The following is a 17,383-nucleotide window of genomic DNA, read 5'->3' on the forward strand; positions in this document are numbered from 1 at the left end:
CCCCCCGATCCCCACAGATCCCCCACCATCCCCACAGATCCCGCACCATCCCCCCAGATCCCCCCAGATCCCCGCAGATCCCCCGCCATCCCCCCAGATCCCCCCCGATCCCCGCAGATCCCCCGCATCCACAACAGGGAGGGAAAAACACTCCTCACACTTGCTTGTTTTTTTTTTTTTCCTAAAGTTTTATTTTTTATAGTAATGACATGAGAACAGAAACATTATTTTTCACTTTATTATACAAAAAAACAAAACAAAACAAAACAAAAAAACCCAAAAAACTCAAAAAACCAACAAAAAAACCAACAAAAAAACCCAACAACAACAAAAAAAAAGAACCGAAACCCAAGCAAACGGGGAAGGCGCGAGGCCCCCGCGTCCCGCTCAGCCGTACAAATTCCGAGTTGGGATTATTATTTTTTTTTTTTAAATTTTTTTTTTGTCTTTTTTTAAACCTACAAAAACACTCTTTAAATATTAGAAAAAAAAGATGATTTTTTTCTTTTTTTGTCTTTTTTTTGTTTTTTTCTTTTTTTTTTTTTTTTTAATGTAATTCACAAGAACTTCCATCGAAGGGATCCCGGGATTTTGTGGCAGTGCCAAAATGCACTCAGGTTCAATTCTCTTGCAGCGCAAACGCCTTTTTCCCCCAATTGTCGGCGCTGTAAGAATTTTTCATTTTTATTATTATTTTTTTTAATTTTTTTTTTTTTAACAGAAGGAAAAAAAAAAAAGGTTGGTTTTTTTTTTTTTTTGTCTTTTTTTTGTACTAAAAACACATCCACTAAAACACGACGGTGCTGGGTACATTCAGCAGAAAAAGGGGCCGGGGTTCCCCTGGGGTGGGGGGGGGATTAAAAATTGGGAAGAAAAATGAAAATCCCAAATGGAGGCGGGGGGGGGGGGGGGGGGAGGAGCCGGACAGACGGACACGGGGGGACACACGCCAGCCGGGTTCTCTTCGGGGCCCCGGTCCCGGGGGGGGGGGGGACACGGGGGGATTGTCCGTGCGGGGGCACCCGGGTCCCCCCCACCCCGGGGTTGGGGGCAACGTCCCCAAAATGGTGGTTTTTCAGCCCGATTTGAGGCGAGAGGCCGTGACGGGGGGTGTCCGTCCCCCCCCCAGCACCGGGGGGGCCCTGGTTGTGTTTTGGGGTGACGCAAGGTCTTTGGGGGGGGGGGGGATTTGGGGTGCTGAGAGCAGCAAACCCGGGGGGGGGGGGGGACACCCTTGCAGCCAGAGAAGCCCCAAACCTGCAGCTTGCCCCCCCCGCCCCCCCCAGCCCCCCCGCTGAGCTGAGATTTGGGGGAAAAGAAGAGAAAAATGGCTAAATTAAAGCACATGAGAGGAAAAAAGCCCCCCCAGCCTCCCCTCCCCGGGGCCCCCCAATCCTGTCCCCCAGCCCAGCTCCTCTCCGGGGACAGGACGGGGGGGACCAGAAGGGCCAAACCTTGTGCCCCCCCCTCCCCCATACAGTGGGGGTCTGGGGGGGGTCCCCAATCGCACCAGGCGTTGTTTTGGGGGGGGGGGGACGGGGTGGGGGACGAGAACCCTGCAGGGAGGTGCCGTGGGATTGCTGGTGCTCGTGTCTGCTTAAAAAAAAGGGGGGGGGCCCCCAGGCAGGCGCCGCCAGCCCCCCCCCACGCACCCACCCCGTCCCCACAGCCCCATCCCCCTCCCGGGGAGGGGGGCATCGACACCCCCCCCCCCCAAAATAAACCCAAACCGCACCAATATTTACAGCATGGCTGGGGGGGGGGGCAAACTGGGGGTAACTGGGGCAACTGGGACAAGGGGAGCGCTGGTCCCCCAGGGGTTGGGGGCGAAGGGAGAGGAGCAGCTTCACCGGAGATGGAGGGGGAAAATGGGGGGGGGGGGAATGGGGGGGGGGGGGGGGGGAAGAAAAAATAAAAGATGGATCTTTCTCGTTTTATAAAAAGGAAAAAAAAAAAAAAGAATAAAATAAAATACAACGGCACAACAACCACCGACAACACGGAGGGGTGCTCCGGCAGCACCCCCGCGCCCCCCCCCTTGGTCACGCTGAGCAGCCGGGCCCCCGGGCGGGGGGCAGCCGCACACGCCGCGGCCCGGGGTGCCCCCCCACCCCGGCACACACGCTCGCACGCTCGCACACACACGCACGCTCCCACCCCTCCCCCCCCAAAATCCACCCCCCCCACCCCCCCCAAAAGGGGACACGCCGGGTGGGCACGGTCCGTGGCCGGCGCTCCCAAGTGCCGTGGATGCGGAGGTCCCGGTGAGCTCCCGGTGCAGCTTCCAGACTGTACAAGGTTTTGGGGGGACGGGGGGGGGGCCCCCCGGGAGACGCCGGGGGGATGCGCAGAGATGGGGGGGGGGGGGTGCGGGAAGAGACATCGTCCCAACGGCTGAGTCCTGAGCAACTCGGCTCATGCTCCGCGCCCGCTGCCTGGGGCGGGACGGGAGGGTCTGTGCGGGGGGGTGGGGTGGTTTTTTTTTCCATTTGTGGGTTTTTTTTAATAAAAAAAAGGGGGGGGGATTTTTTTTTTTTTCTTCCTGTGTGTTTTTCTTTTCTTTCTATAAAGTCCGGAGCTGGTAGCGAGGGTGTGAAGGGGGCGAGGATGGGGTGACCCTCCAAAAACAATGAAATCTCCAAAAAAATAAAAAGAAATGCTTCCCCTCCCCTCGGTAACAGGAGAGGAACGGGGGGGTGGGAGGACCGGGGGGCTCGCCCCCTCCTCTGCCCCCCGCCCAGGGGGGGAGCGGCCCCCGGCTCCCCCTCCGTAGTGTGAGCTCGGCGGAGGGGTCCCTCCGGCCCCCGGCTCCTCGGGTTGGGGGTCCCGCGAGGGGCTGCGGCTCGCCGGGGGGGGGCAGGAGGAAGAGGAGGAAGGGGTTTTGGGGGGCTGGAGGGGGGATTTGGGACCGAAACCGAGAAACCAAACGACGTTACTAAGAGCTTGGCCGGATCAGTTGGAGTCGGAGTCGGAGGAGTCCCCCGAGGAGGAGGAGGAACTGCTGCTGCCCTCCGAGTCGTTGTCATCCTCATCCTCATCATCCTCGTCCTCGTCATCCTCGTCGTTCTGGGGAGGGGGGGAGGCAGAGAGGACGGGGGGGGGGTTAGCGGCAGGGCGGGGGGCCCCGGCTGCCGTCCGTCATCTCCCCCTTGCCCCCTGCTCGCCCTCCCCGCTGCGGCACGGGGGGGTCCCTGCGGAGGCGGGGGGGTGCAACCCCATCCCTCCCGCCGCTGCCACCCCGGGGTGGGGGGGATGGAGGAGGGACGCGGGGCAGGAGTGAGTTTGCAAGGGCTCAGCTCAGGGGTGCCGGGGGGGGAGCGTGCCGGAGCAGCGCGCGGGGGTCCTACCCTCACCTCTGCCACTGTCTCGCTACACGATCCGAGGTAGGGTACCCGACCCGCCTCGTGCCTCAGTTTCCCCCCTCTAAAGCCAGGGAAGGAAGAGGCGTGAGCTGAGACCAACGAGGGGGTCGAAACACCTCACCTGTCCGGTGGCGAGCACAAGGCACGGACACGGTTTCTGGCCCCAGCGCCATCCAGCATACTCTGATTTCAGTTGCACCGGTGTAAAACTTTGACTCTGGTGACTTACTCGGCATTCACACTGGCGCAAACGGAGCCGAGACCAGACTCAGTATCTCCACCAGGAAAAAGACAGGAGATTTTTCTCTGCTCACTGGGGGCTCTGCACAACCCGCACCTCTACGTCCCGAGGCTGCTCCTAACTACGCCCCGCGGCTGCTCCTCGCACCCTCCCCGGGGATGCCGGGCAGGGGAGGGGGGATCCCGTTCCCCTTCGCCTCCCCGTGTCCCCCCGCTTCCCGGGAGCTCCTCCGCCACGGTCCTATCTGAGCCTGGGTGCGGATGCCCCCCAGCCCCGGAGGAGGGTGAGGGGAGGGCAGAGCAAGCGGTACGGGAGCGGAGCGGGGCCCGGGACGGCCCCGCCGCCCTCCCCGCGGCACGCAGCGCAGCCTCACCTCGTCCCCGTCCTCGCTCTCCTCCTCGCTGCTGGACTCCGAGGAGTCGCCGCCTTCCTCTGACGAGTCACCGTTGTCGTCGTCGTCGTCCTCGTCTTCGTCGTCATCTTCCTCCTCCTCTTCTTCCTCGTCGTCGTCCTCTGACTCCTGCGGGGCGGGAGGGGTTGGTCGTGGGCAGGCGCCCCGGGACACCAGCACCCACGGGTGCACCACCCCATCCTTGGCCATCAGCCTTTGGGTTCCTCCATCCACCAAGCGGGACCAGGTGGCTCCTACCCCACACCTTGCCTGGGAGCCTTTCTTTCCCCATTTATGCTACAAACGGCCTCAAAAAGCCTCCCGGAGGGGATGCAAGGGGATGGCGTAGACCGCAGGGGGGCAAAATCAGACCTGGGTGGGTTCTGAGCACAGATTTGGGGAGGTTCCTTGGTTTTATTGGCCCAAGGAAAGGGCAGACAGCAGAAAGCACCAGGGACGCCTCAAACGAGAGGTCTGGGTCCCCCCGGGACGCCCTCCCCAGGGAGAAGGGTGCTGGGTGTCCCCAGGGCAGAGCACGGCCATCACGCACTCACCGACTTGGACTGCATCGTTGGCTTCATCTTGGGGTTGGGGCCCCGGATCTTCCCTATGCTCTTGCGTTTCTGCAGGGGGGGGACAAAGCAAAACCATTTAGAGCTGCAGGGCTCGAGCTCGGCTCCTTCCCAGTGCCCGGCGCGGAGAAAACCCCACCGCTGAGCTGCTACAGGGGTGAATCCCTTTGCGGGGCTCTCCTGAGCTCAGCTCATCTACCGCACAGCCTAACGTCACCCAGGGCTGAGCCCAGCCCAGCCCCGAGCCCCCAGGTCCCCCCCGCGGCGGTGCCGGGTGGATACTCACGTTGGAAGTGTGTTCCTTGTAGGCAGCCCGCTCCTGGGGCGAGAGGCTCTGCGGAGACAGGGGAGACGGTCAGGGCGCCGGCAGGGCAGGGCAGGCACGGCGAGGGGGCACGGAGCGGGGAAGGACTCTACCACAGGGCACCCCCCCCCCCGCATATTTTTTCGAAGGCCCTTTAAGTTACAAAATGCCAAAAAAGGGCCTGGAGATGGTGGTTTCCCAGAGGAAGGCTGCGAGAAGAGACCACACCAAGCATCCCCGAGGACCCCGGTGCCTCCCACCGCACACGAGGGTCCGATGCTCACCTTGAGCCAGATGTCGAGGTGCACCTTGTACTGTTTCTGCTGCTCCTCCGCCAGTTTTTTGTAGTGGTCCTTCTGGCCCTGGGAGATGCGTTGCCAGCGGCTGCCGATCTCCACCATCCGCTCCTTCAGTGGGAGGTGGTTCAGCTCCCCGTTCGACAGCAGCTCCTGGGAGAATTTCTGGTAACCGTTCCTGCAAGCGGGGAGCACAGGGACCGGATCAGACGGCGTGCGTTGGACAACCGGGGTGCCCACAAGCAGCCTGCACTAACCACCGGCCATCCCCACCGTGGTCCAGCCCACGCTCCCTCCACCCCGGGGCTGCTCCAGGCTCTCGCACCAGCCCGCCTGCCCAGCGGGGCCAGCCAGACCCAAGTTTTTCGGACCCCAGACCCCAGGTACTCACATAGGAGGTTTCTTCGGCTCTCCCTGGAACTTCATTTTCTTGGCGGAGTTGGTGGAGCACGGAGGGGCCCGCATCTCGCTCAGCTCCCTCTGAGGAGAAAGAGGGGTCAGGGAGACAGGGGCAGCACCGCCGCGAGGGCACGGCGAGGGGCGGGAAGGAGCAGGGACCCACCTCGTATCGCTTCTGATCCTCCGCCGCCTTCTTGATCCACATCAACTTCTCCTTCTTCTCCATGTTGTTCCAAGTGGCCTCCATGGCCTTCAGCGCCTTTCCCCGGTCGTTCTGCAGCACAGACCCCCACGCCACGTTACAGATGCACCCAAGATGCCTGCGATGCCGGGGGGCTACCGCTGGCTCTGTCACGGACCACGGGGCACCCGCTCCCTTGCTGGGACCCCTGTCCTCCCCACGGCTCCTAGCCCCAACCTGTTGCCTCGTGCGTGAAAGCAGGGGAGAAGGTGCAAGGCAATTCCTGCTGGTGGGAGTGATGATCCCACTTCCAGCTCCTTTCCCAGCCCATTCCTCACCTTGAAACGAGCCAGGTAGTCTCCGATGACACTCTGTTGCCAGATCTCCTCGGCCGTCTTGGGAGACTCAGGCAGCTTCCCGCGCTCCTCTTTATCTGAGCCGTGCTTCTTCTCCGACTGCGCCTTCATTGCCGCCTCCCGCGCTTTGTACTTGGCCTGCGCAGGGGTGGACGGCGGGGGTGAAGGGGCAGCACGGCCGCCCGGGCACAAGCCCCCAGCCACCAAGCACCGGGAGGGCAGGCGGCAGGACGCCGCAGCTTCCCCCAGTGCTGTCCCCACGGTAGCACTGGCAGCCCCCCACCACGCACACCCACGTCTCAGGACTTCCCTCCACCAGGAAAACCATCGAGCCTTTAAATTGAGGCTCAAGGACACTCCAAGGTTTCTTAAGCTGCTGGGTTTTGACCCACCAGGTCACGACAGGGAGAGGCCACAGCCCGGGGCACCCATCGGTGCCGACACCGGCACCTGGGTGATGGCTCGCCGGAGCTGTGATGCTCCTGGGGACAACTGTCCCCCAGCTGCGGTGCCTGGGGGTGAGCAAAGCCCCTTGCCGCAGGACGAGGACAGGCAGTGCCACCCGGGCTGCCGGAGACGCCCAACGGGGTGCGCGAGGGCAGCGGAGACGCGGATGGAGGAGAAGGGTCGGGGACGATACCAACCTTCTTCTTCTCGGAGAGGTCATTCCACATGCGGGCCAGGAGCCGGGTCAGCTCGCTCTCCGACAGCTCCGGCCGCTCCTCCTGCAGCTGCTTCCGCTTCTCCTCCGAGAAGATGAACATGGCGGAGATGGGCCGTTTGGGCTTCTCTGAGCTGGCCTGCGGGAGGGACACAGGGCCGCGGGTGGGGGCGAGCACACAGAGGGACCTGCTGTGCACTGGCAGCCTCCAACCCCAGGAAAAACACGATGAAAGAACCAAGGAATGAAGCCCTCAAAGCACCCCGAGATGCCAGCAACCCCATCCCATGGCTCTGGCAACGCGCTGCCCCGTCTCAGTCTCTTCTCCCAAGGAACAAGCAACAGGACGAGAGGGAATGGCCTCAAGCTGCGCCAGGGCAGGTTTAGGTTGGATATTAGGAAAAATTTCTTCACCAAAAGGGCTGTCAGGGCCTGGCCCAGGCTGCCCAGGGCAGGGGCTGAGTCCCCATCCCTGGAGGTGTTTAAAAGCCGGGGAGACGTGGTGCTTAGGGACATGGGTTAGTGGTGGGCTTGGCCGTGCTGGGCTAACGGTTGGACTCGATGATCTTAAAGGTCTTTTCCAACCTTAACGATTCTATGATTCTATGATCTCCAGTTGCCGCTCTCACCTTGCCGGTCTCTGGTGAGGACTTTTTGGACGCAGGACTTGTTGCCCCTTTCCGATTGCTGCCCAGCATCTTCTCCTCGCCTAGCACCCGCTGCTGCTCCTCCTCAGGCAGGCTCTGGGTGGCACAGGAGGAGAGACACGGTTAGCTGGCCCGATGCTAACGGGGCTTTGGTGCAGTCGGGGAACAGGGGTGCTGGGGAGGGGGAAACTAAGACACTCTCTTGTCCTGATCCAAAAACCACCCCAGCCAGGGCCAACATCAGGCACTGCAAGCCTGGGTACGCAGCCGGGGGGTCCCCATGCCTGTGTCACCCCCCTCGCTGGGCAACGTCCCTCTTCCCCAGCCCCATCCCCTCCCCAGCTCGGTCTCATCTGCTTCCTCCCCGCAAAGGCAGGGCGGCCACCCAGCGCACCCCTGGTTTTTTCCACCCTCTGCCCTTGCAGAAACAGCCGGGGCCACGTCACGTCCGTCCGGGGACCGAGTACGATGCTGGGACAGCCTCGGTGCGGCTCCCCCCGCCTACACCCTGGCCAAGGGAAGGAAGCGAGAGACTCGCTGCCTCCTGCACAGCTGCAGCCGCTGGTGGCAACCTCTCCTCCGGCACCAGCCCTCTGCTCACCCCAGCTTCCTCTCCTAGCTGGGGGGGCCTGTCACCACCTCCCAGTGCTCAACTGGAAGACACTGGGTCAGGCATTAGGGCAGCTGGGGAAGGGTCAAAATTATGTGCAAACATCTCCGCACAGCGCCCATGGCTGGGTCCAGCCACGTTTTCCGGGGAGCAGAAGAGGGCAGCATCGGTGTAGCCCCCATTTAACCCATCTCAGCCCCTGGCTCCCTCCCCGCGTTCGGGGTCTCCAGCACCCAATGGCCGAGGCACCCCCACATCACTCACCTCCAGGAAGCGGAGCAGCTCAATCTCGTAGTCTTTCTTTTTCTGGAGGGAGATGGAGACGTGCGGTTACACAGAGATCCCCTGCCCCATCCCTGCCTTGCGCAGTCCCTGACCCGGCCTCAGCCCCCTCGGCAACAGCGTCCTCCACCCAGACCATCTGCTGGTCCCACACACGTGGACTGGGGAGACAGAGGACCAAGGGAGGTGACCGAGGACCTCACGGGGAATTGGTGGTCAAGACGACAAGACCAGGCGCTGAGGAAGGGTGAGAGGCTCCCCTCCAGTGAGATTCGTAGCCCAAGCTCTCCCATCCTGCTCCTCCCTCCCCATAGCACTGGTGTCCATCTGCCTGTCCAGCCGTCTGTCCATCCTCAGCCACTCACCTGATCACATTTTTTGTGGTACGCATCCTTTTCCTTCTGGGAGAGCAGTTTCCACTGCTGGCTGCACAGCACCATCCGCTCCGTGCTGGGCACGTCTTTCATGTTGGCCATCAGCTCTGCACAGTACAGGGAGTAGCTATTCCTGCAACCAGCGGAGGGACCCAGCGTTAAGGACAACCTGCCCCACTCACATCCCCTCTGCAGAGCTGGCTGGATGCTAAGAGCCCCCCAAGACCCCCCCAGCTGCCCTCTGGGTTGCACCAGGCAGTGAAATGCTGTGACAGAGGTGTCTGCATTTGAGGAAAGCTAGGGGTTGGACTACCCCCTAACCCGGAGCACGCAGCATCACCATAAACCTCGCCCAGATTCTCTGCAAATGTGTATTTAATGGATATTTCAGGACCAGTTTAATGGGGTCATTGCCAGCCCATGCCCATGGTCCTAGAAATTATTTGGGCTCTCAAAGACAAGCAGAGCCCCAGTTTCCTCGTTAGCAAGAACCAGGGTCCGTCCGAGCTGGCCAAGGGCCCGAAGCGATAGCTCAGAGACGGAGACATCCCTCGCACCCAGACGGGGAAGGACAGGACTCACGGAGGTGGCTTTGTGGGTCGTCCATCAAACTTGTCCTTGAGCTGGCGCTCGGCCTTGGTGAGGGTGGAGCGGGTGATGCCCTCCTCGCTGATGTTCAGCTCGGGGTGCTTCTGGATGTAGTCACGCATGATCTCCTGCAAAGGACGGAGAGCGGTCAGGAGAGGGGCTCCGATCCCCGCCTGGCTGGGGGCCGGAGGAGGAGGAAAGAGAAGCCAACCATTGCCCTAATCATCTCCCCAGGGGCACTTCTCCCTTCCCCGAATGCTGCTGGATGAGGCAGGGCTCAGACTCGCTAGGGACCTGCAGGGATCTGGCTGAACCCCCATGCTGGCTATCGGGTGAGGCTGGCTAGCCGCTGGCGGCTAGCAGCTGGGAGGCAGAGTGGCTCGGAGTGAACGTAGGGACGAGTGTGGAGGGGAACGGGTGAGGCTGCTCCCTACCTCGTACTCCTTCCGCTGTTCCAGGGCCTTATGAATCCATTTCAGCCTCTTTTTATCCGAGAGTTGAGACCACTGCTTGCCCAGCGACTCTTTCACCTCCTTCGTGGTGGCCTGAAAACCCAAAGCCAGAGGTGAGGGCAGAGGGGTAAAATCCAAAAAAAGAAGAGGAAAAAAAAAACTAAAAAAAGGCAAAAATAGTGTTGCCTGCCATCTTGTCCCGGCGGCACCCGGCTTGGGGCCGCGGGGTGGCTGCGAGCCAAGCTCACGGCCGGGGAAGGGGGTGCGTGCGAGTGTGGGGCATGGCCAGAGGTGGGTGTCTGTGCTGGAAATCTTTCCTGCCCTGACTCAGGCTGTGGTCACCCCTTCAACTGCAGGCAAAAAGCGGGGTCTGTATCCCCGAGCCTCTTCCAGACGTGCAGAGCCCTTTCTTACCTCCGTCCAGACTGCTGGGAGCTTCTAGCGGTGTCTTCCATCCCGTCCCCCCCCTAAAACGCTTCTCTCGTTTCCCCCTCCTCTCCCCGCCAGCAGCGGGGTACAGGACCCCTCGACACTCACTCTCACACGCACTCCCACCCACCGTACTCACATCTGGACGCACTTTCAAGTAGATCTTCTTCTCGTGGTTGTACCACAGCTGCTGGGGGGTCTTGGGTTTTTCAGGGACGTCGGATTTCTTGGCGTTCTGGATGAGATCCGGGTGATCTTCCCTTTACCCGGCAGGGAAGGGAGAGCGTTACGGAGGTTGCAGGTGGAAGGAGAGGAGCCCCTAAACCTCCCCGCTAAGGGGTAACCGTCGCTGCAGGGCTGAGCCTCCACAGGCTCAGATACTGGGGGGGACCCCAAAAAGAGCAGGAGGGTTTTAGGAGAGATTCGAGTCTGCCCCTCCTGGGGGAGCATCAGCTACAAGCATCCCCTTTAATGCGCTGGGCTGGGCTGCACCCCTGGAGCAGCGGCAGGTCATCGGGAACGCCAGGATCCACCTGGGTCACAGCGACCACGTTCATAGGGAAGGTCTGGGGGGAACGGGGTGGTCGCTTCAGCTTTTAACGGTGCCGGTGGCAGGGCTCCTGTCCTCCCCTTGCAGACCCTAATCCCCAGAGCGTGGCTGGTCCTCCGCTCTCTCCCCCTCGCCGAGTCTCCCGGCTGGAGGGTTGCTCTCAGACACCTTTTCCTCGCTCTTTTTTTTTTTCAGCATCTCCCCTTCCCTTCAGCCTTCAAGCCACAGCGCCCATCAGGGCTTCCTCCGTGAGCTACACGCAGGAGGGCAGACTGGGTCTGCCTGGAAGGGCCCAGGGAAATGCCGGGGGGCTGCCCGCTCACCTGAACCTCGCCAGGTTCCTCTCAAACTCCTGCTTCTCTCGCTGGAAGTCCTGGATGTATTTCATCTGGGGACACAAAGCCACCAGGGAGGTGGAGAGGGACGTCAGCACCGGGGAATGGGCAGGCAGATAAATCCCTGTCGACCCTGCCAGCTGGGCACCCCACCACCCCCAAAGGGACTCGAGGGCTCTCCAGCCCATCAGACTGGCCCTGCAGCTCCAGTTTCCAGCCTGCCCAGGGATTCAGAGGCAGGATCTCCCCCCTCTCCCTGCACCCAAGCAGCCCTGGACAGCCCTGGGCAAGAGGGCACAGCAGGACTTTGTGCCCTGGACCTTTCCTGCTGGTGGCAAATCCACCCAGACTGAGAGTTGGGGCACCCAAAACGCCTGCCCCGGCTCTGGCCAAGCCCAGGGCCACCTCCAGAGCTGGAGGGGAGATGGGCCGCTCTCCTCCCAGCATCTCCCATGGCTCAGAGCAGAGCCTGCCCCTCCATCCCTCTCTCGGACAGGGCAGCCACGCTGGGGCGTGTGATTTAACCCCAGCGTTAAATACAGATCCACCCAACAGCAAAGTCACCATCCAGGTCCGTCTGGAAGAGAGGGACCAACGGACAGACCCAGCCAGCCTCCACCCCACGGATCCTGGGAACCAGGACAGGAAAAAGAAAGGAAGTCTTACTGGTCTGACGGGACTAAACAAGCACCCAGGCTTCTCCCATCGAGAGCCGGATTAAACCCTCACCAGGTGGAGGCTGGGCTCTGCTGGTTTTACTGGGAGAGCTGGGCAGGCAGAGCCCAGCACGCAGAGGCAGACAAGTGGGAAGGGGCTTGCTGACTCCCCCCGTACCTTTTTCTTCTCGGGAAGCTCCTTGTATTTCTTGGACAGGATCTTGGTGAGATCCAGGTTGCTCATTTCGGGGTGAAGCTTGGCATATTTGGCCCGCTTCTCCATGAAGAAGCGGAAATAGGGAGTCAGGGGCTTCTTGGGGAAGTCGGGGTGTTTCTAGGGAGACAGCAGAGCGGCAGACACTGAGTGCGGAGCCGGCGGCACCGCGGAGGGCACAGCCAAACCCCGCCAGCTCCCAGCTCCCCCCAGTACTGGGGGAGACCTGTCTCTAGCCAGCCCTGCTGGTGATCCCGCTCCCTGACATGGGAACACCCTGGCTGTGCAGGCAAGGGCGTGAAAAACACTGGGAACAAAGGGCTCCCTTCCCCAGGAACTACACTATCCCAGGGCTGGGTATCTCGGGAGCAGCCTCCAGCCATCCAGAGCTGCTGGCACAGAGCGGTTGTGCTGCAAGAGGGGAAACTGAGGCAGGAGGAGGGGCCGGGACCCACCTCCCAGGGACAGTCGGTGGCAGGGCATCGGCTGCCCTGGGGCCACCCAGCCGAAAGCAGCACCCCACCCGACCCGGCAGGCCAGGAATAGGACGGCAGCTTCCTGGCCCCCCCGGTGCTAAACTTGGACGCAGGCTGCCAGCAATACAGCCAGCCATATTAAATGTACCCTGGACTTGGCCCCGGCCCAGAGCCCGTGGCCTCCGGAGCCTCGGGCAGCCGGCCGCGGGGATTATGGGCAGTGAGGTGCCTGCAGGGGCTCTGGCGGCAGAGCCACGCGGGTGCGGGGTGCCACATGGGTGACAGTCCCCCACCCCGGGAAAGGGGGAGGTCCCCCTTTAGGGACCGACCCCAGTTCCTGCCTGATACCTTGAGCTTTTTGCCCTTGTAAGGATTCTTCACGTGCTCTTCGGCGTCCATAATGAGCTCTGTGAGAGTCCGAAACTTCCTCACCTGCAGGGTAACGAAGGGCCACAAACGTGAACAGGTTGCGCACAGGGGACAGGCCAGATCCCCGCTCGGCACCGAGCCACGCTCGGCACGGCATAAACCCACAGGGTTTCGTAATGCCACCGCGCAAACGACCCGTCCCAGCGCCTCCGAAGGGTTCGCAACCCCGACGGCAGCAGGATGGTGTCGGCACTAAGGGCCGGGGACTCAGGGCGCTGAACTCAAGCAATTCAAACAGCCCTGGGAGGTCACCGGCACGCTCGGTCCCTCTCGCAGAGACCGCTCCGAGCCCCGTGCGGCCGTCCGTTACCTCGTTAGAAATCTCCATCCACTTCATCTTGCACATCTCCCCCGAGAAGTCCTTGAAAGCCACTTTCTCCCAATCCAGGTGGGACTCGGTGGTTTTGAACTTGCTCCCGTCGTTGGAGGGCAGGTTATTCTTCATGCACTCCAGCAGAGTCAGCATGTCCTCCTGAGACCAGCGGTCTGAGCAGCGAAGAAACAGACTTAGCAGCAGCGACGGGCAGGCGGCCTTCCCGGCAGGACACGGGGACTACAGCTCCCGGCGTGCAGCTCTGGACCGCATGCCGGGACACGTAATCTCCACATGCTGCCTCTCGAGATTAAAGATCAAAGGGACGTGGCTGTTTCCATCACCCTCGAGCAACTTTCTACGGGCCAAAACAATCCAGGCAAAGCTAGAAAATCCACTCGGTGCAAACCAGAGAGACTCGCTCATCCCAGTATGCCATCAGATAAGGCGATGGCTCTGCCGCGCGGGAGCGGAGGGCTATTTCCTACGCGCGGGAGCGAAGCCCTGCGGAGCAAGACGGGAGCGACGCGCTCTCCAGCCAAGGAGGAAACAGGGAAACCCACTTTCTAAGTGGAAAAGATGTGTCCGGAGCAATGGGAAACTGCTTTTCCTTCAACTCAGAGAGCCTTGCCATCACCTGGGACCTAGCTCCATGTTGACCTCTGCCAAGGTCAAAGCTCAGGGACCACAAAGCTGGGGGGTGGGCAGAGCCCAGCACAGCCCCCCCGCCTCGCAGCGGGGTCCCCGATGGGGCAGGGGGGATGGTTATGCCACCCCAACACCCCCGGAGCTGCTGGCAGCAGTGTCCCCAGCTCCCATAGGGACAAGCTGCCGGATGGGCACATGGCAAAGCCGAGGAGCCTGGAGCAACCAGGAGGGTGGGATGGGCAGCAGCCCTGTGCCGGGACAGGCCACAGGCAGGATATCCCAGCACCGAATCCCCCATCCGGCACCGACTTTGGGGCTGCTTCCTCGCCAGAGGAATTCCTCTGCCGGGCTCTCTGCTCCGAGCTTCCATGCCAGCTGGGGAGAGGAGCCCTGGGTGCTCTGCAAAGATGGGTGGCCCTGGGGAAAAGCAGCGGGCCCTGGGAACGGAAAGAGAGGTCCCCGGGGACGGGCTGGAGGACGAGCAGAGCCCCGAGCCGCACGCCCACGCCGCCCCGTCTGCCTCAGCCCGGGACGGGCACCCGAGCCCAGGGGCTCCCCGGGAGCCTGGCTCTCCACGGCGTCCCCTGCCCCGCGTCACTGCCAGGCGAAGACTGGGGTGTTCGGAGCTGCCTAAGGGACACGGAGCATCCCGGCAAGACGGGGACAGTGCAGCCGGTCATGGATTTGAGGGGAGCATCCCTCTCGCCTCCCATCCCCAGGAACGAAAAGGAGCCCCCAGAAAGACCCGGCTGCGGCTCTGCCTCCGCTCAAACTCCACAAGCACGAAAACACCACCTCTGCCTCCACCTCCTGCCTCTGCCGCGGTCCGGAGAAGGGCAAACCCCTCCTGAACCCCAAATCCGAGCGAGGGATGTTAAAGGACACGTGGGAGACGCAGCCGGGGCGGGGAGCGTTCCCCCCGTTTCGCCTCCTGGACCTGCCAGGTCGGGGGGGTCGAGGCAGGAACAGTTTGGGATCCTGCCAGTCTCCACAGTTCCCTCCTCAGGTCCGTTAGGGATTAATTGGAGGGGGGAAGGTGGAAAGAGCCCCCCCATAAAGCAGGGAGCCCAGCGGCTCGGGACGTGTCTCCTCATTTCAGAGCCCCGAAATATCACAAAGGGGGAAAAGAGATGGGAAACCCCCCGTCCCCCCGCAGTGCCTCGGGGGGGGATCAGAGCTGGGGGGACACCAAGCCCAAAATTTTGTCTTCCTGTTTTTCCCATCCACTTTCCAGACCCCCCCCAGCAAGGACCAAGGAGGCAGAATCGGGCCGTGAAGCTGGTGCCGACTTTACTTCCAGAAATCGGGAGAAATAACCGAAAGCAGCACGGCCACAAAAATCAAGTGGGGAGGGAGAAGGGGTCGAGACCTCTCCCCCCCAAACCTGGCCCCAACAGCAAGCCCCGTGCCTCAGTTTCCCCGCTCCGACGCAGGAATGCCTGGAGACCTTTGGCCCTGTGTGACCCCCCCATCGGCAGACAGCCGAAATAACCACAGCCCGCGGGAATACGTAAGAAACTGCGGAAACCTCCCCAAACCCCCGCTGGCAGCAGGGTGGGGACAACGAGGACCCCGCACTCAGCCCCCCATCCCTCCGGCCCCACTCCCTCCGGCCAGGGTTTGCCGAAAAACGCCGGAATTGCAGAATTCACCCACCAAGATGAATGGGGTTGTCTGTGCCCTGGGACCGATTTATCCCCGGCTCTCCTGGCATCGGCCGGGCTGGGTCTATATTAGGAAAGCTGCCCCGGTGTAATTAAATCCATCTAAAGACCCGGCAAAGGACACGTGCTCCAGCCGGGTTCGCTCGGGGCAACAAACCCACTGCGGCAGGGGAGGAAAGACGGGGGGACCGGGCGGCGGGCGAGAGGGGCTGGGCCGCGCTCCCCGGGGCTTCGGGGGGACCCAGGGAGTTTTGGGGTGGTGGGGTAGTGGAGCCCCGCTGCCCAGGCGAGCTGCCCCAAAGAAAAACATCCCTTTTTTCTTGTTTTCCTCCCCCTTTTCCAATAAAAGCTGAACCTCTGATGTCATCCCGGGGTCTGGAAGCCGGAGGCCCAAGGTAACGGCTCGGCTTTTAATGCAGCCCAGATGTGAACGGCGAAGGCAGCACCTCTTTGTGCCAGCCCCCCCGCCGCCCCGGCCGAAACGCCAGCCACCCAAAAAGAGCATCCCCGACGCCGGGAGCCGGCGGCCGCCCTTCGCCGGGGCCGGAGGGGCTGACGGCGCACCGGCGCGTGCCTCCGCGCGCTCGCACGCGTGTGCGTGCTCCCCCGTGGCGCAGCCGGGATCGGGATCGGCAAATCCCCCCCCGCCCCCCGGCTCCCGCCCGGCACGGCTGGGGTTTGCCGGTGCCCCGCGCGGCTCCTCCATCCCTCGGACAAAAGGGCCGCCCTGAGGTTTTTTTATTATTTTTGTTTGTTTTAAAAAACCGTGGCGGCGGCGGTGGTATTCCCGTGGGACCCCCAGTGTTGGGGGGGGGGCCGCAGAGGGGGGGCTCACCTTGGTTTTTGGGAGCTGTCATTTCCAAGTCTGCAGGGCACTCGGCTTCGCCGTTCATCCTCCACCTGCCTGCGCCCAGGACGCTCCCCGCCGGCTCCCTCGCGCGCTACCCGAGATCGCTCCCGCTCGGCTCTGCAAGCAAAGGGAGACCCCCGCTAGGCACCCCCTGCGCCGGGGGGGGACCCCAACCCCTGGTGGGGAGCAGGGGGCCTGACCCAGGTGTCTGTGTGTCCGTCCCCCCCCCCGATGAATGAGGTGCTGGGATCCCCCCCACCCCCAGCCCTGCGAGGTTTGGGGGGGCTTTGGGGAGGGGGGTGCATGGGGGGGGTCCCAGGGATCCTGGGGGGGGAGCTTGAATGGTGGCGTGACCCCCACCCGGGGGGGGGGAGAAAAGGGGTGCATGGGCAGGGGGAAAAGGGTTCGGGGCAATGCCCCCGAGGTGGGGGGGGGGAGAAAAGGGGTGCATGGGCAGGGGAAAAGGGTTCGGGGCAATGCCCCCGAGGTGGGGGGGGGGGCAGGATCTGGGGGGATCCCCCCAGGTCTGAGGGGAGAAGGGTTCAGGGGATCTCGCTGAGGTGGGGTGGGAGGGATCCACGGACCCAGGGTCAAGGGGATCTGAGCCAACAAGGCTCCCAGGGATCTCCCACGGGGGGGGCTACCCCCCAAAAGGGGGGTCTCAAAGGAAGGGACACCACAGATCCAGTGAGACCCTCCCTGGGGGGGCAGGATCCAAAAGGGGCCCGGGGGGTGCCCATTTGGGGACCCCCAGAGAAAGACCTCCACAGGCCGGGGGGGGTCAGGGCTCTCCCGAGGGGGGAGGACAAACTGGGGGGCGATATTTCAACAGGGGGGCTCTAGGGGAAGGACCCCCCAGATCCCGGGGGGGTGAGCTGGTGAGAGACCTCGGTGGGGGGACCCCAGGGCTTGGGGGGGAGCAGGGCCGGAGGCCCGAGGGGGGATTGCCCTGGGGAGGCAGGGCCGGGGGGGGATCCCAGGGGGAATCCAGGCCTCAGGGGGGATCCCAGGGGGAGCCAGGCACCGGCGAGGGGATCCTGGGGGGGGGGGCACAGACCCTGGGGGGGGCCTGGGAGAGACCTGGGCCTTGGGAGAGGGGATCA

The 17,383-nt window shown here is 62.5% G+C and overlaps 1 protein-coding gene across 10 annotated transcripts; it reads right to left on the bottom strand.

The window, feature by feature from the left end:
• Positions 1-1,811: 1,811 nt before the first annotated feature.
• Positions 1,812-16,395, bottom strand: UBTF (upstream binding transcription factor). Of its 10 annotated transcripts, none has more exons than XM_082339257.1 (21): positions 16,266-16,395; positions 13,116-13,291; positions 12,725-12,808; positions 11,865-12,020; positions 11,019-11,083; positions 10,297-10,405; positions 9,699-9,809; positions 9,259-9,392; positions 8,668-8,809; positions 8,285-8,326; positions 7,393-7,506; positions 6,747-6,902; positions 6,085-6,240; positions 5,729-5,839; positions 5,558-5,646; positions 5,155-5,344; positions 4,853-4,900; positions 4,549-4,617; positions 3,977-4,123; positions 3,484-3,603; positions 1,812-3,066 (listed from the first exon to the last, which is right to left on the bottom strand). In XM_082339257.1, exons 1-21 carry the CDS (start codon positions 16,321-16,323, stop codon positions 2,953-2,955), a joined length of 2,391 nt encoding a protein of 796 aa, XP_082195383.1. In that variant the 5' UTR covers positions 16,324-16,395; the 3' UTR covers positions 1,812-2,952. The 10 variants fall into 10 exon arrangements, with proteins under 10 accessions (XP_082195383.1, XP_082195382.1, XP_082195380.1 ...); XM_082339256.1 differs by having other exon boundaries at positions 10,285-10,405; XM_082339254.1 differs by having other exon boundaries at positions 10,276-10,405.
• Positions 16,396-17,383: the final 988 nt, after the last annotated feature.

This window comes from Platalea leucorodia (assembly GCF_965183815.1).
Source record: "Platalea leucorodia genome assembly, contig: HAP1_HAP1_SCAFFOLD_636, whole genome shotgun sequence".
Classification (NCBI taxonomy): Eukaryota; Metazoa; Chordata; class Aves; order Pelecaniformes; family Threskiornithidae; genus Platalea; species Platalea leucorodia.